The sequence below is a fragment of the Channa argus genome, chromosome 1 (assembly GCF_033026475.1).
Source record: "Channa argus isolate prfri chromosome 1, Channa argus male v1.0, whole genome shotgun sequence".
In the NCBI taxonomy this organism is placed as follows: domain Eukaryota; kingdom Metazoa; phylum Chordata; class Actinopteri; order Anabantiformes; family Channidae; genus Channa; species Channa argus.
This window is the reverse complement of record NC_090197.1, coordinates 41,723,658-41,750,683: the sequence shown is the minus strand read 5'-3', so window position 1 is coordinate 41,750,683 and position 27,026 is coordinate 41,723,658. Positions and strand designations below refer to the sequence as shown.

Sequence of the window (27,026 nt, the reverse complement as noted above, 5' to 3'; positions counted from 1 at the left end):
GAACAGATTTATTTAGTTGAGCTGTATGAGGAAAGTATTCACAAAATCTAAATATAAGTGAAATTCTTTTCAATAATGGATGCAATATGTGTCTGCACGATGGGCCATATTACTGCACTGTATGTATACAAACTGATAAAGCTGTGCAACTTAGGGGAAGGAGAGTGATTTCTTAAAGCTATGATTTTTCTAATAATTACTGCTGCTTTCATCTTATGATGATCTCTGTTTTCGATGCTGGGAGAAAAGACTGATATCAGAGTATACTTACGTTTTAATTTTCATAAGAGCCTCAAGAGGGCACCACATTATTAAACTCACCTTCATGATTTTTTTGAAAGCTCAGCTACAGAAATAACTCAAATGTAATAGTATACTGAATTCAAAGCTGCTCCCGAGTTCTTCTTCACTTTATACTGCTACCATTAAAGCTCTTTAACATGAAGAGCAGATGGCTGTCTCATCATCTGACCTTGGCTAATGTTAAAGTGACTCCATTAAGAACGCCTGTTATCAGTAACCGGTGCAATGTGCCCAGTACAATAGCCTATTGCTGACCATGTCCAGTAGTTGGGTGACAATAGACTTTTCAGCTTTAAGTTGGAGAGTTTCCTGGAATACTTGCCCAGCCAATCTATATTAATGCGTTTTTCAGGAGAGGCTTATATATTATGCAGCATGAAGCTTAAGACATGGGTGTTGTAAACCCAATGAGTGTCCGACCGTTGCTTCCCTTCACTGTGATTCAGCTTTACTGTAGAGTAACAGGGACGATTATATCAGCAACGACAGCACTTCTGGGAAAGAAAGGTCTCACACTGCATCAGTAAAGATGGATCAATTTCTTTTGCTTCTTTTATTTAGTGTTTCAGCTTCTTGTCAGACATTGATCTAAATGTGAAGACCATCATACAAAATATTTGTCAGTCCAACCCACTTTTCAATTCTCAGCAGCTTTTACACTTGCACTATTTTTAGATGAACTAAATGTATGAATCTGCAGAGAGACAGTCACAGGGCTCTTAAGATACCTTTGGGACTTTATTATCTTCAGACACTTTAAACACCTAGAGTCGCCAGTTCTGCTTTTTTACACCTTATTATTTTAATGATAATGATAACTTAGTTACTATTTCAGTTTACAGTGGAACCTTTAATCCTTGATTCTGCCAATGTTGTATGCTGAGTAAATATAGAAAGCAAAAGTAAAATCCACTCAAATCTCTTAACAGAACAGCTTTAAGGAATAATTAATTGGCCTTTTTGCTACTGTTCATGTCATATTATGTTAATTTATAGTTTTCCCGAACATGTCATTTGTTTTTGCTGGTGTAAACGTTGTGGTTATTCTTGGCAGCTGCACAATAGAGAGATGATTATCTGATATATTATATTAGATTTATATTATTATATTGTATATAGATTATAGAATCTTGAATAAATAAGTTTTTAGTTTAACATGTTTTGTGTCACATCGTCGGAAATGATGCATGCGAGAAATTATGGTATATTGCTCCTAAATAAACTGTATCCTGCCAACATTGGAACCGCCCCGAAACACGGTAACAAGGAACTTTTTCTTTTTTGTAAGAAGCACTGATTTTTTTCTGTGGTTGTGAGTGCTTTTACTGGATAAATACTTAACCGCTTGGAAACTCAAAATACTGAGTAACCATGGAAAACCTGACAGGACTCGTTTTAGATGTTTGATGAGAAAGGAAGTTACGGCTGCCCTAGAGGCTTCGAAGGCAGGCATTCAGGCTTGAGAAGAGAGACTGTACCTCGTTCCTCAGTCGCTTATCCACATGGCATTTATCTACTTGAACCACGATCCTATTGATAGCCCTCAGGAGCTTTTGGGGAGGATGAACATCTTGCTTAAGTGTGACAGGGAGCATAAGGCTTACCTTGTTACTCTAATGTGCTGCATGGGTCAGTATTCATCTTACCTCTTCTTGTCATTTCCTTGAAAGATGAATCATGTCTGTGCTTGCTGATTACTAATAGTAGGTGAGATAGCCAAACCTATTTTGTACTCCACACCGAGGTTAATATAAGTGAGGAGGTTAACTGTGTTGTTAGTCCTGTAGTCAGAGGTCAGGAAGTTGCTGATTGTAATCCACGGTGTTGTAGTAATGGAGTAAATGTGTGTAGCTGGCAGATTGTTGTTAATATCATTTATTGTACAAGTGACTTGTCTTACTGGTTACTAAACATAATTAAGAGGAGCTGTGTCTGGCACAATGGATGACGTGGAAGCCGTGAGATGAGTCACAGTTGTAGTGGCCTGGCCTGAATCCTACCATGCTTCGACACTGCGTAGAATACAGTCTTTAGGAAAATACAGCTATGAAAAAGACATGTTATTCAGAAAGTTTACTTTTTAATAACATCCATTTGCATCTGGGTCTCACATAGCCTGCTGTATGTCACTGGCTGCTGAAAGTTTGGTTGCTATGGTGATGGGAAACAAAAATAAAAAGCATAATATGGTCAACATAGAAGAGAGAGTGATGCTTTTTGAAGCTCTATGAAATGACATCCTTCTGAGGGTTGTGGTCTAATTTGTGATTTTCATTGAAGCTATAAATTTAAGAATCCATCCCAAAAGAACACTGTTGTTTCCTCATTTGTTTCTGTTCTCAGTCAGCACTAACCACAGCACAGTTACAACAGGCTTAGCTAATAACAGCTTTCTTTTAAAAGAGGTTTGTGTTGCCCAAACATACTTATGTTGATTGCTCTCTAATGTGAATGAAATTACAGGATGTGTTTTCTTTTTTCTTTCTCCAGATGAAAGAGACAGAGTGCAGAAGAAGACATTTACAAAATGGATAAATCAGCATTTGCTGAAGGTAAAAAATAATGTGTCATGCTTCCTATATTTCCATTTCTATTTTCATGTTGAATTTAGAATTTGTGTATGGGAAAATACATGTAAAAATATAATTTTGGTGTCCAAATTTGTTCATGCAGAAAGTATCCTCATAATACAGAGATTAAACCTAAATAAGACATCCAATTCTGACACTTCTCTTCCCAAAGTGGTCTGTTATAAGAGCTTTGGCAGTAATAACAATTATCACACTCCGTGTTCGGTTCTAACATGCTAAAATTCCTCTCCAAATATTATTTAAGCTTGCTAAAAGTCATTTAGCATAGCGGTGTGCTGCTGCAGCAACAGGTTGTCTCTTCTTGACTCAGGAATTCAAATCCCTAACTGTGGCGTTTTATCTGTCTGTGGAATTTAATGAAACACTTTAGGAGCCAGACAAGTATCAACACGTCACACGTCATGTGGTACACTTATCCCTACTATCAATGTAAATCACATGCATTAATGTATGTAAACCATAAAACATAAAAGAAGAAACATTCTTAGACAACTGATAAGGATACACTGTGTCTACTTGGTAAAATCTCTTCCATGCAGTCAGTGGCTTGCCAGCTAAAATTGAATAGCCGTAAAATAAGCCAAAGTGGCAAAAAGACTTTAAGCTCAGTAAGTCCCAAAATTAAAAATTATTACGTTTTGCAGGTCACTGGCCATTTAGATCCAGGGTGAGCACATTTAACTAAATACAGGCAAAGAGAGGATAAACAAATTTTGAGTAATCGGTCTAAAAAGGGGTTGAGACACAGTTTACAGAAAGTCTATAGACCTTTTTAGTAAATGCATTATCAATTTGACTTCAAATGGTAAAAGCCCCAGACTCTTTCTCTACAGCAGACTTGGACATGCCCACTGTTTTTAGTGACAATTGAATCCTGTCACTTTGCTGCAGTTAACAGAAATGAGGTAAAGACCAGCGAGTTCAAGCTGTGCCTTTAGGATGTGCCAGCTGCAGCCCTCACTGCTTCATGAAGGGAACATGATGTTCAGTGTCACAGTGTTGGCAGGAGAAAGCAAATATTGTTTTACATTTATAATAAACAGACATACAGTATGCAATGAGTAAATGCAGCATGTGCGTTAAAACCAAAGGGTCTGTGTTGTAGGGGTTTAGAATCAGTTGAACTTGAGTCAATGATTTAAGCATAAAATTTCTATTTTACTTCATGTTGAATGGGCAGAATTTGGGCCTTTTTTTAATCTTATTGTTACAGTAGACCTCACAAATGATCCGTGGGATGTCAGAGGTGCTGAGTAATAGTTGGGGATTTGCTTGGCTAACCTAATAACATCGGGGCACAGGTCTATTTAGGCTTCACAGCTGTGGCAGCTATCTGAGATTACAGTGCTGAAAGCCCTGTGTGAAAGCAGGTCAGTGGCCAGCAGAGTGATTTCAGGAGTGCGGTATTTAGGACAGAAGGGGAGGTGGACCAGCAGGAAGGAGAAAGCCTCACGCTAAAGTTGTTAAGAGCATCTCTCAAGTGCTTAGGTGTCAAGGTGATGCACTGCTCATACAATTATTTTGCATTTTAGTTTAAAGGAAAAAAAACAAATGTGTTGCAAAATGTAAACTATTTTTTTCCTAAAACCAGGAATAAACTGAAACACCAAGATAAAAAAAATCTAAGTTATTGATTGTCTTATAGTTACATATGTCAGGTGTACAAATACGGGATTCATGAGTCCTATTTCTTTAGAATTGAGATTATTATGGTTCAGCAACTGTGTATAGAATTTTAAGAACACAAGTTCTCATTACATGTTGTCATAACCCGGCCTCAGAGGCCATCACAAAAAACAGGAAAGAACACCAGAATTATCCACAATTTTAACATCTATTATAATAAACATAAACCAAACAAAACAAAAGTAACAACCAGAGAGAGCCCAACATACTGAAGACCAGCTCCTTTACAGTATAGTCTTTGGAGCCCTGATTCCAGGTGCTCCAAATCTGGCAGGGCCCCCAATCAGCAATCAGCCCCCATAAAGTCAGGTTCCCCAACAGGAACACCAGGCCACAACAACGCTGCAGATACACAAAACTATACATAAAAATCAAGACCAAAAGATTTAACCACATCATGCATCCTACTTCTCCAAGTCCCCCGTCATCCACCAGCCCTCAGCAACTCTGATACCTAAGAAGCACATTAAGAAGACTGTCAGAAAAGGAGCAGGACAAAAGACAAAATGGAATGAGACTAGAAAAGCCAAGAACAACCAACTTTAATCTAGAGGCGCACACGACAATGTGTCTGCCAAAACATTCTCTTCCCCTCTAATATGTTAAATGTCAAGGGCATACGCTTGCAAAATCTATGACCATCTCACCAATCTTTGATTTGAGCACATTACTGAGGATAAAAGCATCAGGGGATTATGATGTACCACTTGGGGCGCTACTCCAGTTCCCACTTCAAAGTGTTGCAAGGCCATTAAGGAGGCCTTAATGATGAGGCCTCCTTTTCAGCTACAGAATAGTTCAGTTGGTGGTGGTTAAACTTGGCCAGACAACTTTGGCCCTGGCTTTCAGTAGCTCAGTCAAAGATAAACCAACAGTGGAGACGTTTTTTACAAAAGCTTCTGTAATATCCTACTAAGCCCCCAAAATCTTGCAGTTATTTTTTTGTTGTAGGCTGTGGGTCCTGAGCGATAGCCTCGACTTTAGCCTGAATAGGAGCTACGTGAAGCAGTGGTGTAATAGCAATATGATATTGCAGCTTTCACACTTTTGTCTTTTCTTTTTGTGTCATTAGGTACGGAAGCACATAAATGACCTGTATGAAGACTTACGAGATGGACATAACCTGATCTCCCTGCTAGAGGTTTTATCTGGAGACACATTGGTAAGTAATCAGTCTTTCCTTAAGAACTAAGAGCTCAGATAATTTACACAGTTATAAAACACAAAGTTATGATTTACATAGAAACAAGTCATAGAAACTTTCAACTTTTACTAAGTGCAATGTCCATTGAGGTCAGCTTTATGAAATCCAAACTGTCAAATGGTAATTAGACACCACTAAGGAAAGTGAGAGGGCTTTTTCTCATCCATTTATAATCTGATGCACTTGCTCTCTCCCCTCCTTACTTGCATAACCGATGTTAGAATGGAAACCAGTGATTTGGGGGTCTGGCATATTAGAATCCAGCGTATACACTCTCTGGCAACTTTATTAGGTACACCTTGCTACCACTGGTTTGGACCTCATTTTCCTTCAGAACTGCTCCAATTGTTTGTGGGATAAATTCAACAAGTTGGTGGAAATTTTGCTCGAGGTTTTAGTCCATATTGACATGATAGCATCACACACTTGCTGCAGATTTGTTGGCTGCATATCCATTGATATGAAACTCCCACTTTACCACATTTCAAATGTACTCTATTCTGCAGGAAGTAGCCATCATAAGATGGGTATACTGGTAAAGCGATGCAAATGGTCAACAACAGCAGAAATCTAGACTCTTTAGACCAAGCAATTTTTTTCTTATCTTATTTTGTCCAGTTTTGGTGACTTTCCTGTTCTTACCTGAAAGGAATGGCACCCGCAATGGTCTTCTGCTGCTGTAGCCCATCTGCTTAAAGTTTGACATGTTGTGCAGTCAGAGATGCTCTTCTGCATACCTCAGTTTAATGTTATTTGAGTTATTGTTGTCAGCTCGAACAAGTCTGGTCATTCTCCTCTGACCTCTGGCATCATCAAGGCATTTTCACCTAACTAATTGCTGCTCAATAAATATTTTCTTATTTTCAAACCATACTAATAAATCATACACATGGTTGTTTGTGCAGCCCCTCTGGCACCGACAAACACGCCGAGTTCAAAGTGAACTGCAGCTGATTGACCATGTCTACATGTGTAAGTGCTTTGAGCCGCCGTCATGTGATTGGCTTTCTACATATTTGAGTTAATGAGCAGTTGAACAGGTGTACTTAATAAATTGGTCAGTTGGAGTATAACTTTCTTTGATATAGTCTTGGATGGGGTATTTTGTACAAGACTATTGACGGTACTCAGGTGACATTACACTGACTTGTGTGGGAAATTGGACTTGATGATTCCTAAATATTTAGCAAGTGGGAAGATTAATCCTGTCGTTACCCATTTAAGTTTCCAAAAAGTTCAGAAACAATGTTGAACTTGCTACCATGCTTTTTAATTCTTTATGTGCCTAAGGTTTCCTTAGAACTAGTAACACACTGTTAAATTAAATATACCAGACAGGCTACACAGATACAGTATGTATCTTCAGACAGCATTTCCAGAAAAGTTAGGATCAGTGTAAAATGTAAATAAAAAGAGAATGCAGTGCACTTTGCTTTAGGACTGAGGAATATTTTACCCCTGTTTTGCATTTTGTCTTGTAAGCTTTTGAGAAATGAGGAGACCACTTGCTCTTTTCCCTTTTAGCTTGAAAAAGAATTTCAGTTGCACCACATTTGAGGGCCCCCCTTTGTGTTTTTGGCTCATAATGCCTGGAATCCTTTCAATGGGTGACAAGTTTTTCCCTTGTGTAAATATATTTCCCTGGATTCTCTAAATATTTAATGATATTTGGTCAGTTTGCATCAGTTTGTATGAGAGAGACTAATTTCCTTGAGATCTTTATTACCTATGGAGAAATAGTTTTAAATATTACAATTACATATACATGTGCAGTTATTCAAACTTCAATTTGTAAGATTCCAGTGGGGGGTCTCTGTTAATTGTGAGGGTGTCTATGAACTCTGAAGTCTTCAGACATAGGAGACAAATAATGCTACGCATCTACACACCAAATTATAGCAGCTCTCACTTGTCTTATTGACACTCAGAGGACAAACATTATTGTCTATTGTTTCTTTTAAAACATATCACGATGGCATCATACAACCTTCAGGAAAAGTCTTTCTTTTGAGTCCAGGAAACTGCCTTGATGGAAACTACAATGATTAAAGTAGAACTAGACAATCCATGGCGAATGTGTAATCAGTCTCCACCCTGTCAAAACTTTGAATTGGTTATAGCAGTGTAAAGGAGGCCTTTTTTATTTTTTTCACAAAGGGTCCAAATTCTATCCACTACATGTATTACACATAGAGCACATAGCTGTAGTTTTGGCCTAAGACAGTGGCTACTCAATGGTACTGTTCCAGCAGGTTATTATACGTATTACTGTGTTTCATTTCTCTGTTACTATGTCTGTATGTTGATGAGGCTTTTGTACTGTACTGTCAGTTTAAACTGCATGTATTCCTGTGTGCTGAGCGTCAGCAGGTACTCTCCCTCCACGATAACTAACTTTCATCCTCTAATTGGCAATGTGTTTTTTGTTTACATCTACTTGCCTTCTTCTCTGTTTTCCACTCTTTGATTGTTTTCTGCTCATTGTCTGACTTCCTTTGATTTTGCCATTGTGTGTGTGTGTCCATGTCCTCCTTTCTTCCTCATGTTTTGCCTTTATGGTGATAAGCCACGGGAGCGTGATTTTCTGAAGACGTTGCGGTTGGTGAGTGGGACAGAAGCATGTGCAGTTGAGCAGCATGGAGACACGGATGATGATAAGGGGGTACGTGTGGTTCACCTCCCCACCCCCCCTTAACAGACTAACTTAGAGCGTGCTGTGGCCTGTTAACAGGAGAAACAATCCCACTATATGATGTGTTGTTTTATAGCCTTTTGGTAAATATTGCAGTTTTCCTGTATGTTTATAGAACATTTTTCTCTTTGCCCAATTTATAATTCATAATGTCATCTCTGCTGATAAAGAAATAATGTCAAACATTACATGGTGAAATGATAGTGATGATGCAGAGAAATGTGCATTTGATCCAAACACTTAGACAGCATCTTTTTCTCCTTTTTAACAAACAAGAAATAAAACAAATGATTCAGCACAGTTCTCTCGCAATACATTATACAAGAATTTGTATGTAACGCATGGGTCTTTATATCTATTCCACTAGCTTTGCAAATCATTGAATCATACAACCAATAAGCTAGCCTCGGGACATTTTTCATCTGCTGCTTTTGCTACTTTGTAGCCTCGGGGAGGATTCATAGGTCAATAGGAGATTTGCCATTTAAAATGGAGGGTGTTGTTAAATGTTGTTCCTTTGCAACTGAAATGCAAGATTCTTCAGCATCTCTGTAGCATCATTGTAGAGATGCGACTGAATGCAGCACAGTTCTTTTGCTGCTGCTGCTGCTGCTGCTGCTGCATCCGGTCTTGAAAGCATTCTCCATTCCATTACCTCATGCTATGGCCCCCTGACTGTCAAAATGCATTTGTCACAACCGATTTTATATATAACATGTCCAAAGTGAATGGTGTTACTGTATTTAAATTGCATCGCTGGCTATCAGAGTGGGTGGAAATAGTAAAAAATGTTCAAAGGTGGTACCACAAATGAACAATGTGCACATGAGTTTGAGTGGAGGAATGGCTATTTTTGATGTGGACAGTTTTTTGTTTGTTCCTTTACTCACTAGCTCAGTGGGTAATAATCACGTCAAGTGCCCTTCATGCTACTAATAATTGTTTTAAAGACTTGTCTTCTAAAGCTGAAAAGGACTTGATTACACTACATGTCTCCTCGTCCCTCTATGTTTCCACAGCCTCGGGAGAGAGGGAGGATGCGCTTCCACAGACTCCAGAATGTACAAATAGCACTGGATTATTTAAAGAGGCGGCAGGTAAGAATCAGTCCAATTACATTTTCAGATTCTTGTTCTGTCCCATGTTTATTTCAAGACTGGAAGGAAATTGAACTAATGTTATCATAGACCTTTCAGAGCATAACTGTTCAATTAGGCTAATGGAAATCTGCTGGTAGTCAAAGTTAAGACAAAATTAATTCATTCATTTACTACATTTAAAGAGGACTACATACAAATCCCATCAAGGGGTTTCAGGGAGCTTTGATTTTCCTCCCTTCCCCCACCACAGTCAGGATATGATGAAGAACACAGCCAGGCTGAGCCGGAGCCAGATGTGACGTAAGGCTTTCAGACAAAGGATGCATAGATGCTCACAAACAATTTGTTCAGACATTTTAGCCACAGTACTTACCAAACACAGCCTCAAATCCTCTGTAGTCATTAATTGAAACTTCCTTAAATCCACCAAACCCACCACATCCCCACCTACTCCCCCCACAGCAGACAATTATCTGTTTACAATTATTAAAGATGATGTCAATATTAAACCGAGATCGGCTTTGCTATTTGTTTCATGTGAAGGACAGTTAATATACAACCATAAAACATGTTTTATACCCCAATTAGGAATTATTGTCACACAATCACCATGGTTCCACACTGTGAAGGTGCTCCTTCACATAACAAAATGGCAGTTGTGCCCCCTTGTGGTGCTTATTACACAACAGACATATAAGACAAAAAGGGCTCGGGACATCTCAACAGTTCATATATAACAATTGAAAAATACTCTGCACACAAAATGTATATACTATAAAAACTACCAGAATCTAGAAATTTAAGAGCTGGCTTTAAACACTTGGATATATTGTAAACATGTATTTATATATTTTTTTTCTTGTCCTCAGGTCAAACTTGTAAATATCAGAAATGATGACATTACAGATGGCAACCCCAAACTGACCCTGGGATTGATCTGGACTATAATTCTGCACTTTCAGGTCAGTGTTTCTTTATTGGAGTCTCTAATGTGATTAATAACCATAATTAAACTGATTTATTAGGTAGATAATAAAACAATTGGTTATAGCTTACCTTTGGTTCCCTGAGTCATGTAAGTGATGTGTTCACACTGATAACGGCTGTTGATTTTAACCTTGTATTTATCATCTTGCCCCAATGCTAATCTATCGCATATTGTTGATGTTTAAATGCAGAAGATTCCAAATCCTACTTTTAGCTTTCTAGAGTTTAAAGACACTGTTATGTAACAGAAATGCTAACTGTTTTTGAGAGTGAATTATATAACAACATGTCACATTGCTTCAGATGTATAATTATAAAATTAATCGGGACTTGGTGTCTCTGGTTTAGAAGGTAGTAAGGTCGCCCCCTAAATGTTAAAGTGTCCTTGAGCAAGACAGTCAACCCCATGTTGCTCCAGGTGTGTTAGATCAGCACTTTGCATGGTAGCTGCTGTCACCGGTGTGTGAATTTGTGTGTAAATGGCTGAATGTGAAGCAACTGTACCAATGAGCTAGAACAGCGCTAAATAAGTGCAGACCATTTACCATTTACACCCATAAACTGGTCATTTTCCCTTTTGACCACAAGGTGTCAAAGCTGTACATCTTTTTGAACGCATTGGTAATGAGTCTTGGCAGGAATTTATGGGAGAATCCATTCAATTTAATTACCCAATGTAATTTGTTATTTCCCAGGTTCTACTTGTTTTTCACTAGATTAAAGATCTGTAACATTACCTCACTCATTTGTGCATACATCAGTACAACCAAGCATTAGTGTGCGGTTACATTTACAAGGAGCGTAGCTGTTTAGAGAGTTGCAGTGGTTTTCTAGAATTTCTGTGCTCTAGGCTAAGATAATATAATTCTCCTGACAAATTCCCAAAACTGTAGTCTCTGGGAATACTTGTGTGTTCCATGCTGGAATGACACAAATCATGTCAAGTGGATTAGTCTGTGAGCCCATTCAGTATCCCGTATGCACACATTTCTTATGCCCTCACACTCTTTCTGTCTACATTTTCTTCTCTTCCCTTTTCTGTATCTTGCATTGGATTAATAATATATTTGACTCAAGCCAACAGGAATAAGAACGGAATTAGTGCTGTGAGCGATTCAAATATACAGCTTTCAGATATACTGTACAGCTCCACTTACGATAAACATTCATCTGTCTGACCGACACTCTCAGTAAAACAATGGGGGGACAAAAGAAGCAAATACAATTTTGTTTGGACTAAAACTTGCTGACAACTAGCGTCTGTGATGATGCCAAAACCTTCTGCTGTCTGTCTCACGCAAGCCCTCGAGCAGTTAATCAAGCAGCAATGGGCCTGTTTCTTCTTGATTTGGAAAAATAGTGGAGCAGCTCAGGAGAAATTGTTGAGCTTCTTCGCAGCAGATTAAGATTTATGAACTGAACACTATTTCTATGCTACACGCTTCTATATGACGGAATAAGTCTAAAGTATAAGGGAATCCTGCGTAAAGGACAGGGTTTTTTTTATATTAACTAATAATATTAACTTAGATAAACTGAGAGCACTAAAAAGATTTGTGTGCTATAATATTTAAACTGAACTCTTTACTTTATACCTGGTTTACTGCTTCGAACTTTGAGTTTTGTTGGGATGTTATAGACATGTTTGATCCTGCCTGTAAAGACAAGGGTTTGCTTTTTTTATTTTATTTTTTCAAAATTTGCACTATTGTATCTTTTGTAATTGGGATTGTAGTTATCCAGAGGGGTGACAATACACCACCGTGAAAAAGCACTGCTATCAGTTGTTTCTGTGCTTGTTTGTTATGTCCATTTGTTTTTGCCCTGATTGACTATCATTGTGTCTGTGAGTGACATCTATTGTTTAGTCACACAAACAGGTATTTCAATAATTCATTCATTTTGTTAATTCATATATGTTATGCAACCTTTTCGTTGGAAAAGAGCTTATTAAAGGCAACTAATTTTAGAATTCATATGATCTTAAATAAACCAACATTTTACTATAAATCTGTATAATATCAAATGCAATCATAAGATGATACTATAGTAATGCTAGTAACAGATGGTTTGACCATAGGCTGTCCAGAAGTTGCACTAGGTGTAATCAGTAGACTGTAGTTAGAATTGCGTTGGTTGTCAGGTGAGTTTGAACTTAAGACAACTTCATTGATATTGTAGACTCACAGAGAGTTATAGTTATTTTTAGTGGAGCTCTGTGGTGGAATTATATTTTACTGTCTGCTTATTTTTCTTTTTGCATTTTAATAAAAGTATTAATAGAGTCAGTGCAGTGGGTCCGTCCGCACTTTGTCAGGCAGTATGATTTATATGATGAATCAATTCCTGGTCAGAGATTTTGCCCCTTTGTAAACTGCAGTGGTGGTGATCTGGTCAGATAATACTGTTTGTTTAAACCTTTGGACTTAAGCCCCACCTCTTCAGTAGCACTGCCATTGTATGCAGCTTGATTAGTAGAAGTGAAAGCTCGTTGTTGTCTAGCTTGGATTTGTGTCTGCTTCTGCTGCTCTCATTGACCTATGCTGTTTGTTTTTCAAAGCCCTTCTGACTGGCTGGGACTCTGTCTGGCTCATGTAGCCAAACTTGCTGAGCACAAATTTCTCACAGCATAATAGGTGGCCATCAGCTGGCATCCTCCTGCATGTTTAAACCATGTCCTCTCTTGACCCCTCATCACAGACACGTATTAGGAAACATTATAGCCAGCAGTGACGTGCACGTGTTTACAGTGTAGACAAAGCAAACTAGCCAGCCTGAAACAGGTCTGTCCACAAGGCTTTTTCATTCTCGCTCAGCTGAGAGCTACAAGCAAGTGGGTCACGTCTATGTATGCATTTATGGTGTTTGTGTCGGATTAGCTAGGCCTAAGAAATGTTTCAAAGGTCAGAATGGATTCCAGCGTCAGAGGACAGACCAAAGAGAGAGTGGTTGAGCAATAAAGAAATGCAATAACAAAGAGAGAGAGCCTGAACGGAACTCAGCTGTAAGTCTCTGAGAATCAACGTAAGGAAAAACTGAACTCTGCTCTGGGTGGAGCGAGCATTACCGTACTTCTCACTGCTATTTGCACAGTGTGAAAATGGCATTGGGATAGTGGAGTTCACTGAATGCTCTCCCTGAAAACAATTTTAACACTGTTGATGGCGGAGAGACTTATGACTCTCAACCATGGGAAACATCTGTGCTTGTGTCCGGGGCACTAAAGATGAATGCTATATTGACCCCAAAAAAGCTCCACTGAACCCTGAATCTAAGGAGCTTAAAGGTCGCCACTATTTCCAGAGGAAGAAGAGGAAATCATCTGATTTTCAGCTTGCTGGATCTCAAAGGAGTCCTGGAAGTGGGTCTTTTACAAGTGGGGCCACCTGTAATAGTGCAGAGTTTCACGATGGCCAATATTGGTGCACAGAGGAGAACCGAGAACAGCTGGATGTACCTTCAGAGCTGGAGAAACCTCTGTCCAGGCAGGCCAGCATTAGCAAAGGAGTCTATGTTGGAGAGGTACCAGTTTTACTCCTCAGAGATCCCTGCAGTCAACCTATTGGCAAGAGGTTTGCGTGCAGATTGGAAAAGTTTTCCACAGGGGAGACAGAGCGTGATAGAAGCAGGTCCACTGTAGAGGGAAAGCTTCGTTGTATCAGTACTGCTTCCAGAGGCGTCTCAGCTAAGGATGGTCTGCTGGTGAAGAAGCTGCTGAAACGCCAGTTAAGGAGGGCTGTTAGCTTTGGAGCAGTGGAGCACATGTTGCGGACTCTGAGGTGTAATGACAGACAGAGTGAGGAAACATTTGCCAAGATTATATGGGGCTCTCAAGCTCATAGGAGGAGAAGACGGAGGGCCTACACCTGCTCTGGTTACGTAGAACATCTTCCAGCTCTTGCCAAAAGTATTTCAACACAGCACGAGGTAAACCAATAGCATGTTATTTTTGGGCATTACGGCTATGATTCATGGATTAATAAGGGGTTTGAGCAGTGTAAAGTACAATGTATCTTAAGAATTGCAAGGCTGGTTCCATAAAAGTTCAAATAGATGCTAAAATACAGCCATTAGTTTTTTAGTATTTTTTTTTAACTGGTATTCTAAGTAGATACGGTTTTATTTCCTTCAGCAGTGCCTGTGGTTTGTAGAGAATTATGTCACCGTTCACCGGAAGTGTATGTTGATTTTGATATTTTTGTTTAAGCTCAAGTTGGCCTTATTAAATTATAACCATTGTATAACCGCGAGCATATTGGAAATGTGACCTTCTTTTGAAGAATCCCTTTTTTGTAATTGTTTATAATTGATTACACAAATGATTCTCATTTTAGTTGAGTCAACTGTTACTTTAGATAATGTTTTCGCTGAAAGCAGGCTATCCCATGTTTCATTTTGCTGATGGGCCTTTGGTTTGTTGAGCACAGTCACAACACAAATTATGTCATGTTGTACTAATTATCATATAGATTTCCAAAGGATACCTTTGGTATTATAGCAATTACAGTGGGTCATCAGGTGGCTGTAATCTTATTCTACAGTGCATCACTGCTCCTTTGATCAGCAGAAGTTAGTCTTTTTTTAAATGTCCAGTTTAACTAAATCGAGTAAATCGAGTTCAGCTCTTTAATAGCTATTAATAAGTGTGTTTCCAGGAAGTTGGATCCCTTGTTTAGGGAGTTTTGACATACTGCTATAGTTGTTTTTTTTATGGCCCCAAGCTCATTGTACTATGAATCATGATTTCTTTTTCTTTGATCTCTTTTTTGATTTGGCTTGCAGAAATGTTGTGGCTTGTTATACATAATGTATAGGGTAGTCTGGGAAGTGCGCTATCTTTATAGGGTAGTGTTTTTTTTGTTTGTGCTAATCTAGTCTGAGTTACTAAGGCTTGAACTGAAATTAAAGAACCTGGCGTGACTTGTACATAGAAACTATTGCACTGCAGATGCCAAAAATGTGCTTCAGAGGTGGTGCACCAACAACACTCTGGCAACATTTCGTCACAATTAAAAAAATATTTGAAATGAGCTCCAAAATGTCTTTATTAAGTCATGAAGGTGTTTGATTCAACACATTCGTTTTTTGTTACAACTGCAGTTTGTGGCATTGTTACATTAACTGTTTTGTAACTACTCCTGTAGTTTGACCTTTACTAAAAAACTGTGGTGAAGTTGTTGTCACAGATGAGTGAAACACAGGTTTGTAGTTTAGCATTTCTGTTAGCATTCTGTGTCTCTGAACAAGGCTTCCTGGTCTACACATTTTACTGTTTTATATATCTGCCAGGAGGTTTTTTTATGGAAAGTATCTTCTGCGATGGGTATGAAACTGGTGTGTGTGTGTGTGTGTGTGTCTGTGAGATGACCAGTTAAATGTATGAATTGTATTGTATGTTTATGATTAACTTTATTTCATATTTTCATGTTTGGAGTGGTTAGCACTGCTGCCTCACAGCTAGAAGGTTGTGGGTTCACATTCCTGACCAACTGTTGCCTTTCTGTGTGCAGTTTGCATGTTCTCTCTTTTTTGGGCCTGAGATACAGTAGACCGAGCTGTCCAGGGCATACCCCGCGGGGTACCCCGCCTCTTGCCTTATGACAGCTGGGATAGGCTTCTACCCCCCTTGACTCTAGATAGGATAAGCAGTTACACATAATGGATGGATGGATTGATTTTTATGATTTTGGATGTGACCTCTTCACATCATGTTCCTGTAAAAGAGATCTTGCATCTTGGTATAATTTCCCTGACTAAATAAAAATTTTAAAATAAGAATGAAAGTCAGTGCATTTTGAATCATCATTTTGTTTTTTTAACTTTGTGAAAGATCTCAGAGATCCATGTGACAGGAGAATCCGAGGACATGACCGCTAAGGAGAGGCTGCTGCTCTGGTCCAAGCAGATGACAGATGGTTATGTAGGCGTACGATGTGAAAACTTCACAACCTCTTGGAGGGATGGGAGGCTATTTAATGCCATCATTCATAAATACAGGTATAACACACAAGAGACTTAAGGGCTTTTTGCAGAATAATACAGAGTTTGCTGTTTTAACTGGATTGAATAAAGTGTTTAGATTATTCGTATTTATTTATTTATTTTTATTCTCCTGTTTCCTGACATGGTCTGTTTCAATATACGTGCCTTATTAGTTTTGTTATCTCTATGTGTTTGTTTTTGCGTGTTTCAGGCCAGACCTGGTTGACATGAGCCGTGTGTCAACACAGACTAACCGATCAAATTTAGAGCATGCATTTTGTGTAGCTGAACAGCTGGGGGTGGCCAGGCTCCTTGACCCCGAAGGTGAGATTTATAATGGCTCTGAAAATACTCTGAAACCATGTAAGACTTCTTGCTTTAAGTGAAGCTAGAATTTTGGCTCAGAGAATAATTCCTCTGAATACAGCTCATTTCTCACATCTTGCATTTGTGGCTGTTCTCTTTTTTCTTCCCTCATCAGATGTAGATGTTCAGTCTCCTGATGAAAAATCAGTCATCACGTATGTCTCAACACTGTACGATGCCTTCCCCAAAGTTCCTGATGGTGTTGAAGGAATCAGTCCTAATGTAAGTCACGAGTGTCAGACCCACTAGTAACTCCACAGAGTGAAGGTGAAAGTGCTGAACAGTGTTTTATTGGTGATCCTTTTGCTCTGAACAGGATGTGGATATCAAATGGGTGGAGTACCAGAACATGATAAAATACCTCAGCCAGTGGATCAAACACAACGTGGCCATAATGACAGATAGATCATTCCCCAACAATCCTGTTGAACTCAAGGTGCGACACCACAGCGAATAAGCAGAATTTTGTATATTTAGTCGTTATTTTTGTCTTTTATTTTACCTTGCATATGTTGCAAGTCAGGGTGCTTACATGTGTGAAATGTGAAGGATGATTTGCTGCACGTATCCACTGTAACTGAGACTTTAAGTGATATTGATTGATATGAGAGAGCAGTGAAGTCCCTTTAATCCAATTGATTTAAATCTGAGAGAGCTAGAGATGGTACTGTATGGGCAGATGCTTAGAGATCTTTCAACTAGTTAATTTATGTTTGAAAATGATACATTTTAATGAAATTGCTGCTTTTTTTAACAGGCACTTTATACACAATATTTGCAATTTAAAGAACACGAACTCCCGCTGAAGGAGAACGAGAAGACAAAAATAAAAAATCTCTACAAAATGCTTGAGGTATGCAAATGCAAAACAGAACAGCGTGTTGGTTTGAACACACATTGCAATATTTATAGGCTTACACATTTTGGTTATACATCTGTTTTTGTGGTATGTTTGACAGATGTGGATCGAGTTTGGAAGAATTCAGTTACCCCAGGGTCACCACCCAAATGATGTGGAGAAGGAATGGGGTAAATTAATTGTTGCCATGCTGGAAAGAGAGAAGAGCCTGAGGCCTGAGGTGGAAAGGTATGTGGAGGCACACAGAGAGCATTAACACTTTCTTTGGCCTGGAAAGTCGAATCTTTGAACCTAGTTCATGGGTTAGCTATCTGCTAAAAGTAATTATTGAACTAAAACTGTTTAAGAGACATGCAGCTGGGTTTTGATTGTCTTTAATGGGATTAAAACCATCTACTATTTAGATATACTTGCTTCATTAAAAACTTTCCTCCAATAAACAGATAAAAGAACACAGATGCTGCAAGAGTCAGCATAATATTTACTGAAGCTGTTGTAGGTAGAGTGATGCAGTATTAAATTTCAAGCCCACTAATGTCCGTACTGAAACCAAACACTGAGGGTTAGTGTTCTGTGCCAGATTGTGATTTTCCTTATTAAAGTAGAAATCCCCTAACTGAAAAATTGATGATATGGTCTATTTCTCTATACTTCAGCATACAAAGTGATTAGATTTACTGCAGCCAAACTGGGCTGTTCTGCCGTCACAAGTGGACGTGTCATTTGACAAAATGTCAGAAACCAAATGGTGTACTGATAATAGTTGTTATGTTCTACAGTTCAGGCATAAAATCCAGACCAAGTTAAGTGAAAAGTTATTTGCAAAGCAGATTTTATTTATGTGGAAATTCAAATGTCATATTTTGCATTTGAAATTCTTTGATAACAATAGTTTACATGTTTTTACCTCCACTCCTGCCTTTATGCTCTATAAACACATTGTATTTACAAGTTTAATGTTAGGTGTGGTGAAAACAGGCAGAAACAGTTATTACAGCAGTTTGGCAGTGCTTTATACAGTCTCCGTTGGGTGTGCTGTCTCAACCTGCCTCTTCATTTTTATGCCCTGAGGGCAGCATATTATTACAGGGTGGGATTCGTTTTACATGCTTCTCACCTGTCTGTAACACTATAAATACGAGCAAGTCGAAAGCCGTTTCTTCAGTTACTGTAGGTCTGAGAAAGCTTGCAGGTAAAAGGTAACGGTTAGGTTGAAGCTGGATGTTTAGGATGAGAAACACTGATTGTTTGAGTTGCTGGGAGTATCAGTAGTTGCCATAGTAGTTTAGTTTGTAAAGGAAGATGGACTATTTTAGTGGAATCTCGTCTGTCAGCAACAGTAGCTTCACCAGCTTGGCCTCCAATGACACCATCATCACTGAACCTTTACAAATCAACAGCTCTGTCTTTCTCAATAACAACATTGCCTATGGATCCAGGTGAAATTGCATGTTGTTTGCTTTGACGTTGTGAAAATGTAAAATTACTACCGCATTATTATTTGTTTGTTTTCATATCTTTTTTAGGCTCGAGATGTTGCAGCAGATTGCCAACAGGGTGCAGCGGGACTGTGTTAATGGTGAAGACAAACTGGCATTGGCAAAAACAGCCTTACAATCTGTAGGTTTAGTACAAGCTGTATTTCACTTTATGTATCCTATGTTTTGACAATTAGCACTAAGTGTACTTTTCCTTGAATTTTACTGTTTTCTTGTGTGTGTGTTTGCTAAGGATGCAAAACGTCTGGAGTCTGGTATTCAGTTCATAAATGAAGCTGGGGTTGCCGGATACTTGTTAGAGTGTGAGAATATTCTCAGACAACAAGTAGTGGACATCCAAATTCTCCTGGATGGGAAATTTCCTTTTGCAGATCAGCTTGTCCAAAGGTACAAAGCAAATCGTTCTTTACAGATAACACACAGAAGCTTCTCATACATCGAGAAATCTCATATTGCTGTTCCTTTCCTGAATACAGGGTATCAAAACTCAGAGATGACCTTCTAGCCCTGAGAGCTGAGTGTTCTTCTGTCTACAGTAAAGGTCGCACCCTTACAACAGAACAAACCAAAATGATGATCTCAGGCATCACACAAAGCCTAAACTCTGGCTTCTCCCAGAACATCAACGCAAACCTGACACCAGCTCTCACTCCTGCACTCACACCAGGGGGGTTAGGTACCCCTGGGTCCACATTCACCTCTAGCCTTACACCATGTCTGACCCCGTCCCTTACCCCTGCCTTGACTCCCAGTATGCAGCCTGGTTCAGTCCAGAACTACATGGGGAGTGGTGGTGGAATGGACCCCGGGAGCCTCAGGCATTTGAAACACATGCAGATCCGCAAGCCCTTACTGAAATCCTCTCTGGCAGATCCCAACATGACAGAAGAGGAGGTCAACATGAAATATGTTCAGGACCTCCTGAACTGGGTGGAAGAGATGCAGGTGAGCAGTTACTAAGCTTTTTACCGTGTACCACAGATTTACTTGTACACACCTCAAACAAGATGCTGATTTTTTAAGTTTTGAATTTTGTTTTAAAGTTGCAGCTGGATCGTTCAGAGTGGGGATCTGATTTACCAAGTGTGGAAATGCATTTAGAGAACCACAAAAATGTACATAGAGCCATTGAGGAATTTCAAATGAGTCTTAAAGATGCCAAACTGAGTGAGGTAAAGGTTTTAGAGGTGCCTATATAATCTGTAACATCTATATGTCTTTGAATGAAAGAAACCAGAGCATCTTTTTTTCTCAGATTCAGATGACAATACCACTGAAGCTGACGTATTCAGACAAACTGAACAAACTAGAAAGGCAGTATGAGAACCTTTTGGTAAGTGATACTGTATGCTGAGCTCAGCTGTCACTGTCTAAATTTTACAAATGCTACATATTGCTAACGTGCCTTTTGCCTGACTTTCTGGATGCCCGTTCCTTTCAGAGCTGTTCAAGAGAGCGGGAAATCCATCTGGAAAGCCTGCATGATTTTGTGTCACAGGCAACTCAGGAGCTCATCTGGCTAAATGAGAAGGAGGAAGAAGAAGTTGCATTTGACTGGAGTGATCGCAGCAGCAGCATGTCCAAAAAAAGAGACTACCATGCTGTAAGTCACAGGTTTTTTTGTTTGTTTGTATCAAATACGGTAAAGTTAAGGGCTTGTTCATACAAGTCTTTTAAAGGTTTGCCTGTGGTATTGCTGCATTTATTTAATAAACAATCATCTCAGTGAAGGCATTTGTCTCTGTATTGGCACTTAAAAGATTAGCATTGTACTCAGCACTATAAGCAGGATATGAGATTATATGAGAGGATGGCGTGACAGCTCCTTTGTCACACCTGGATCTTAGAAATACACTGCCTAATGTCTTTATACAGGAACTGATGAGGGAGCTGGATGAAAAGGAGGAAGTGATCAAGTCTGTGCAGGACAAAGCAGAACGCCTAATGCTCAAGAACCACCCAGCAAAGCAAACTATCGAAGTAAGCTTTTTTTTTTTTTTTTATACATTAGCTCTGCGGTCAATACAGCAATTTGATTCTAAATTTTGGACTAGTAGTTGTGTCTCCACCCTTAATACAGGTACAACAATAATTAAAAAAAATCCTGTTTCAGCTTGTACTTGTGTTACTATTGGATACTGTGTTGTTTCTCTCCCAGGCATACAGAGCTGCCATGCAGACACAGTGGAGCTGGATTTTACAGCTGTGCTCATGTGTAGAACAGCATCTCAAAGAGAATGCTGTGTATTTTGAGGTGAGTTTCTCAAGAGAACTTTATTCTCAAGAGGGAATTTTTACCTTGTTACGCCTGATCTCTGCCTAAAAGAAAAACTAAAACCAGACCTTAACAAAGAGTCCAACATCCACCCCTATTTTTTGAATCAATTCACAAAGTGCATTTGTTTTTCATGATTTAATTTGTCATATCTACCGCTGTGCAGTTTTTCAGTGATACCAAAGAGTCCCTAGATTACCTTAAGAACCTGGAAGATGCCATTCAAAGAAAATATAGCTGTGATCGAACAACAAACCTACACAGACTGGAGGATCTCATTCAGGAGTCCATGGTAAACTATAGTAAGATATATGGGCTGTGTGTGTGTAGAAGTATATAAAAACATGTTAACCACATTTGTGCTCTTGCTGTGTTTTCCTAGGATGAGAAAGAGCAGCTTCTTCAGTACCGAAGCACAGTTGCTGGCTTAGTGGGCAGAGCCAAAAATATTGTGCAACTCAAGCCCAGGAACCCTGAAAGCTCTGTGAGATCCTCCATCCCTGTAAAAGCCATTTGTGATTATCGACAGATAGAGGTAAAGTTCTTTATGCCAGACTATATCAGATTTAATATGAATTAGTTTAAAAGGTTTATGGTAAACCTTTGCCATGTCCATATCACAACTCTTTCAGATTACCATTTATAAAGATGACGAGTGTGTATTGGCTAATAACTCTCACCGGGCCAAGTGGAAAGTAATTAACCCAGCAGGCAACGAGGCCATGGTGCCCTCTGTATGTTTCACTGTGCCGCCACCTAACAAAGAGGCTATCGACATGGCTACAAGGTGAGATGCTGGGATTCATTTTGTGTCCAGTTGTATTTAATAAATTAAATGGTGCTGAATGCACGACGTTAATGTTTTTTGTTTATTTTTGTCCTGCAGAACTGAGCAGTTATACCAGAATGTCCTGGCACTCTGGCACCGCTCCCACATCAACATGAAGGGTGTAGCATCTTGGCATAATTTAATGGCTGATATACGAGCCATCCGCAGCTGGAATGTGGCCTCAGTATGTTTGCCTTTTTTTGCTTTCCCTTTAAACTTATCTTATCTACTCCAGAAATGCATAGTGCATGTTTGTCTTATTTCACTTTTGTTTCTTTAACTTATCAAGATAAAGACCATGTTACCAGGTGAGCATCAGCAGGTCTTGAGTAACCTGCAGTCTCACTTTGATGAATTCTTGGAAGACAGCGAGGAGTCTGAGGAATTCACAGTGGCAGACTGTGCGCAGTTAGAGGGAGATGTTGTTTCCTGCAAAGAATACTACCAGGAACTGCTCAAATCAGCAGAGAAAGGCAAGGCACATATTTCCTTACCCACAACAAGATATTGCTAGTTCACGGTGAACACGGCACTGTGAGGGAAACACATGGCTCTTGAAGGCCGATAAACTTTAGGTCGATGCCTTTTGCACTTGTTGTTATTGTTATTAAAAAGGTATCTGGCTTTGCTGTGAGTGTAAATAAAGATTTGCATACATCTGTGTAGAAAAACAGAGATGCATATATATGTTTAATACTTGAAATAGACTGTATTTATCCTCCCCTTTTTTGAAAAAAGATCTCTTCTTATTCAAACAATTTACTTTATTTGTGTGTATGACTCTACAGTAGTTGTTCATTTAGCTGCTCCTGCAACAGGTCTTATAGTACCTGGCCTTGTAATGCCCCCTAGAGGTGAATACCAGTCAGTGTGCGACACCTTTGTATACATTTTGTAGGTTTGACATTCATTCTCTTGTATTGTGTCTTATTGTCATATAGCTCTTTTTGGCTGACAGAATCAAAAGTTAACATTTGATGACTGTCTGAAAACCAAACATGGTAGTATTCTCGCTAATTATATGTTTCTGCTAAACAGAGGAACACGAGGAGTCGGTGTACAATCATTACATCTCCGAAATCCGCAACTTCCGCATGCATTTAGAGGCTTACGAAGAACACCTGATCAGGCAAATTCGCACACCACTGGAGAGAGATGACCTGGAGCAGAGTCTCCTACGCATCACAGAACACGAGGTACGCATCAGTGGTTTACATCAACATATTGATCGATTATTATTTAACTGTAACTGCTTAACAGCTTTGTATGCTAATATATTCATGATTTCCAACTTGCTGATTTGCAGAGGAAGATGGCAGAGCTAAATAAACTAAAGGAAGATCTTGATGTCATGAAGGAGAAGTGTGAGCTGTTCCTGAGACAGGCTGCAGGTTCTCCATCAGTACCAACACTTTCCTCTGAGCTCACTGTCCTTGTTCAGAGCATGAGCCAAGTGTACTCCATGTCTTCCATCTATATGGACAAGTAAGACATTCTCCTAATTGTCCAGAAATATTTACACTTATGTTCAGTGGCTAAAATGATGGAACATTCACTCTTTGTTTTTACAGACTGAAAACAGTGAGCTTAGTAGTGCAGCACAGCCAGAGTGCAGAAGCATTAGTCAAGGCCTATGAATCTAAACTCTATGAGGAAGATGCCATGAGCTCTGATGTTAAGTCCATTGAGAGTGTCATTTCAACCCTTAAGGTAATACACTAATTAGAAAAATGTTTTGCCAGCACTGGCAGAGTTTTTGGTTCGTCATGAGTAATCGTTCCCCTTTCTGATTATAGCAATGGCGAACAGAAGTTGATGAAAAGCAGGAGGTTTTCCATGACATGGAAGATGAGCTGCAGAAAGCACGCGCCATCAGTGACCGCATGTTTAAGGCTCACAATGAGCGTGATTTTGATCTTGACTGGCACAAGGAGAGAGCTGATCAGCTGAGTGAGAGATGGCAGAACATTCACACCCAAATTGAAAACAGGTTAGTGCATTTTTTGTGAGTGGGTGAATGTTTTCCCCTGTAAAAATAACTTTGGGACCTGTAGACGTTTTATCAATTCTTATTAAACGTGCTCATTCACTTTCAGACTTCGGGACCTGGATAGTATCAGCAAATCTCTTAAGAATTATAAAGACTCTTATAGTACCCTTGATGAATGGGTTAGTGAAATGGAAGCAGCACAGCTTAAGGCCCAGGAAAACAAACCTGAAGATAGCAAAGCACTGGCTGAGCTGTTAAACAAACAGAAGGTAGAATAAGCATTTGCTTCTGCACACTCATAAAAAGCTTTATTTTGTACCAGTATTATTTATATATCTATATTTGCTTTTTTGAAGGTCCTCGTTGCTGAAATTGAACAGAAACAGAGTAGAATTGAAGAATGTCAGAAGTACTCAGAGCAGTACTCATCTGCTATAAAGGTAAAATAATTGATTTAGGGTTTTTTTTTAAATTTCTGAAGATATTTTCTAATCCCCCACGGCTGATGTATTTGTGTTTGTTTGTATTTTTTGGACATAATTATCTCTCTAGGACTATGAACTTCAACTAATGACCTTCAGAGCGATGGTTGACTCACAACACAAATCTCCTCTCAAGAAACGGAGGATGCAGAGCTCTTCTGATGCCATTCAGCAGGAGGTAAAATGCTGCCTTAACTTTGGTAGAAAACTGGAAATATGAGCCCATTGTGCAATGGATGCCTAAAGACACAGTTTTTTTGTTTTGCTCAATTTCCAACAGTTCATGGATCTCCGAACCCGCTACACTGCTCTGGTGACTCTCATTACACAGTATGTGAAATTCGCCAGTGAAACCCTGAAGAGAACTGAAGATGAGGAGGTGAGAGGGTCATATTTTAACACTCATGGGTTCTTACAATTAAAGTTGCTTATTTTATACATTCAGACTGCTGGGATTTCTTATAATACCAGTTAAGCATTACCGTCTTATGTTTGCATGGGTCCTGTATGCTCTCATTGTATTACTGCTAAATCCAATCCAAGTTTAAAGGTCGTATCTCTAAATATATATGGCCAGCTCATCAATATTTTGCTTCATTACACAAAAGAAGCAAATGGAATATGGTAAACTAGTGCATGTCTGAATGTACACTAACTCTTATTTTACTGGTGACAGTGACTTTTCTAGGAGCAGAAAGCTTTCCTTGACTTTCTCACATTGTTGCTTCTGTGGGGAAAAAAAGCCTCTCCAGGAGTTTGCTTGGTATTTTACCTGTATCATTATTAGTCCTGAAATGTTACATACCTAAAAACCTGAGTGTTACAAGCCAGAACTCACACAGACATAGTTCAGTTTCTGTGATGAGACCCATTAAAATAATATTAAATAAATCTAGGCTGTTGTTAAAGTTGGCTGAAAGCTAGGTTAACCGCATCCACAGTATTCTGCCTGACCAAAAGGCCTGTTTTGAAATTGCAAATTCCTGGAGGGATTGCTTAATATTGCTGCACCGCTTTGGTAAGAAATCACATATTCAAGAAAATCTTTTCAAATGGCAGTGGATAACTTACTTTTTTGTATTATAGAACAGAAAATTTTTCGAAAGAGCACAGAACGCAAAAAGGACGGAGAGCATGGAGCTCCAAAAAGCTGCAGGGGAAGTAGAGATTAGTTACCTTAAGCAACGGGTCCATGAACAGGAAGTTTTGCTGGCTCAAAGGCAAGCACGCTTGAAAAAGCTGGAAGAAGAAGTGGTAACAAAAGAGAAAATAATAGTTGACCTAAACTGTCAGAAATCCCTGCTTGAGCAGGACATTCATCAGTATCGCATTAAATTAGACATAGCGCTTAAAGACAAAGCTGCCAGTGAGCAGGAGTTAAGTAACACAAAACAGTTTATTGAGCAGTTGGAGTCAAAATGGTCTTTAGTTCAGCGAAAAATAAATGTCGAGGAAAGTACTGAGGAATGGTTGCAATGTCAAGTACAGGCTAAAGTAAAAAGCCTGGCTCAACAGCCTTTGGTATTTGACAGTCAGCTGACAGCTGAGGGCAAACCCCAGTCATCTGCAATTAAAGAAAATGACATCATGATGCCTAATGTCCTGCAGCAGGAACTAAAGGAACTAGCCCTGGTTCGGAAAAAAGCAGAAATGGCTGAGGAGCAGGTCCAAAGTTATAAAAAGCTGTTGGATGACAGCAATAACAGAGTGAGGAAACTTCAGATGGAAATGGAAACTGAGAGGATCACTATGAACCAGAAGTCAGTTGAGCTCCAGCAGCAAACACTGAACATGAAAAAATCCATCACTGAACTTCAAGAAGAAATCAGATCTCTCCAAAGAGTAAAGTCTTCATTAGAGCAAAACACTTATTTCCAAAACACTGAGGTTGAAGGTCTTAAAGAGCAGTTGAGGTTCACCCAAGGAGAACTGCAGAAGAAAAGCTCCACAGACCAGGAAAATATTTACAAGCTTAACAATTTAGAAGAACAACTGTCTTCCAAGCAGGCAGTGATGGATCAGCTGAAGTTTAAATGCAATGAGCTGGCAAGGATTAATGCCTCATCCGACAGTGAAATTCGAGGTCTACAGATCCAAATGGAATCACTGGAAAAAGAGAGATCATTTTCCGAGCAAAAGATTAAATCTTTAAAGAGCGAGATGGAGAGCTGGAAACGGCAG

At 39.2% G+C, this 27,026-nt stretch overlaps 1 protein-coding gene across 27 annotated transcripts in view; it reads left to right on the top strand.

Moving 5' to 3' along the window:
• Positions 1-27,026, top strand: part of dst (dystonin) — a 93,185-nt gene that overhangs the window by 14,457 nt on the left and 51,702 nt on the right. For 18 of the 27 annotated variants that reach the window (XM_067522476.1, XM_067522467.1, XM_067522492.1 and 15 more), the window contains 32 exons: positions 2,794-2,855; positions 5,653-5,742; positions 8,351-8,446; positions 9,496-9,573; positions 10,446-10,538; positions 16,394-16,560; positions 16,757-16,869; positions 17,027-17,133; positions 17,228-17,347; positions 17,669-17,764; positions 17,871-17,998; positions 19,297-19,390; positions 19,502-19,656; positions 19,746-20,214; positions 20,313-20,441; positions 20,525-20,602; positions 20,711-20,872; positions 21,145-21,249; positions 21,428-21,523; positions 21,711-21,836; positions 21,927-22,079; positions 22,177-22,331; positions 22,431-22,557; positions 22,663-22,846; positions 23,412-23,569; positions 23,680-23,858; positions 23,945-24,083; positions 24,170-24,363; positions 24,470-24,632; positions 24,720-24,803; positions 24,916-25,023; positions 25,126-25,224. In XM_067522476.1, coding sequence (XP_067378577.1) covers positions 2,794-2,855; positions 5,653-5,742; positions 8,351-8,446; positions 9,496-9,573; positions 10,446-10,538; positions 16,394-16,560; positions 16,757-16,869; positions 17,027-17,133; positions 17,228-17,347; positions 17,669-17,764; positions 17,871-17,998; positions 19,297-19,390; positions 19,502-19,656; positions 19,746-20,214; positions 20,313-20,441; positions 20,525-20,602; positions 20,711-20,872; positions 21,145-21,249; positions 21,428-21,523; positions 21,711-21,836; positions 21,927-22,079; positions 22,177-22,331; positions 22,431-22,557; positions 22,663-22,846; positions 23,412-23,569; positions 23,680-23,858; positions 23,945-24,083; positions 24,170-24,363; positions 24,470-24,632; positions 24,720-24,803; positions 24,916-25,023; positions 25,126-25,224 — 4,307 coding nt within the window. Of the gene's footprint in view, positions 1-1,709; positions 1,933-2,793; positions 2,856-5,652; positions 5,743-8,350; positions 8,447-9,495; positions 9,574-10,445; positions 10,539-13,400; positions 14,491-16,393; positions 16,561-16,756; positions 16,870-17,026; positions 17,134-17,227; positions 17,348-17,668; positions 17,765-17,870; positions 17,999-18,948; positions 19,210-19,296; positions 19,391-19,501; positions 19,657-19,745; positions 20,215-20,312; positions 20,442-20,524; positions 20,603-20,710; positions 20,873-21,144; positions 21,250-21,427; positions 21,524-21,710; positions 21,837-21,926; positions 22,080-22,176; positions 22,332-22,430; positions 22,558-22,662; positions 22,847-23,411; positions 23,570-23,679; positions 23,859-23,944; positions 24,084-24,169; positions 24,364-24,469; positions 24,633-24,719; positions 24,804-24,915; positions 25,024-25,125; positions 25,225-27,026 lie in introns of those variants that run through there. The other 9 variants (XM_067522647.1, XM_067522639.1, XM_067522633.1 and 6 more) reach the window with 4 other exon arrangements.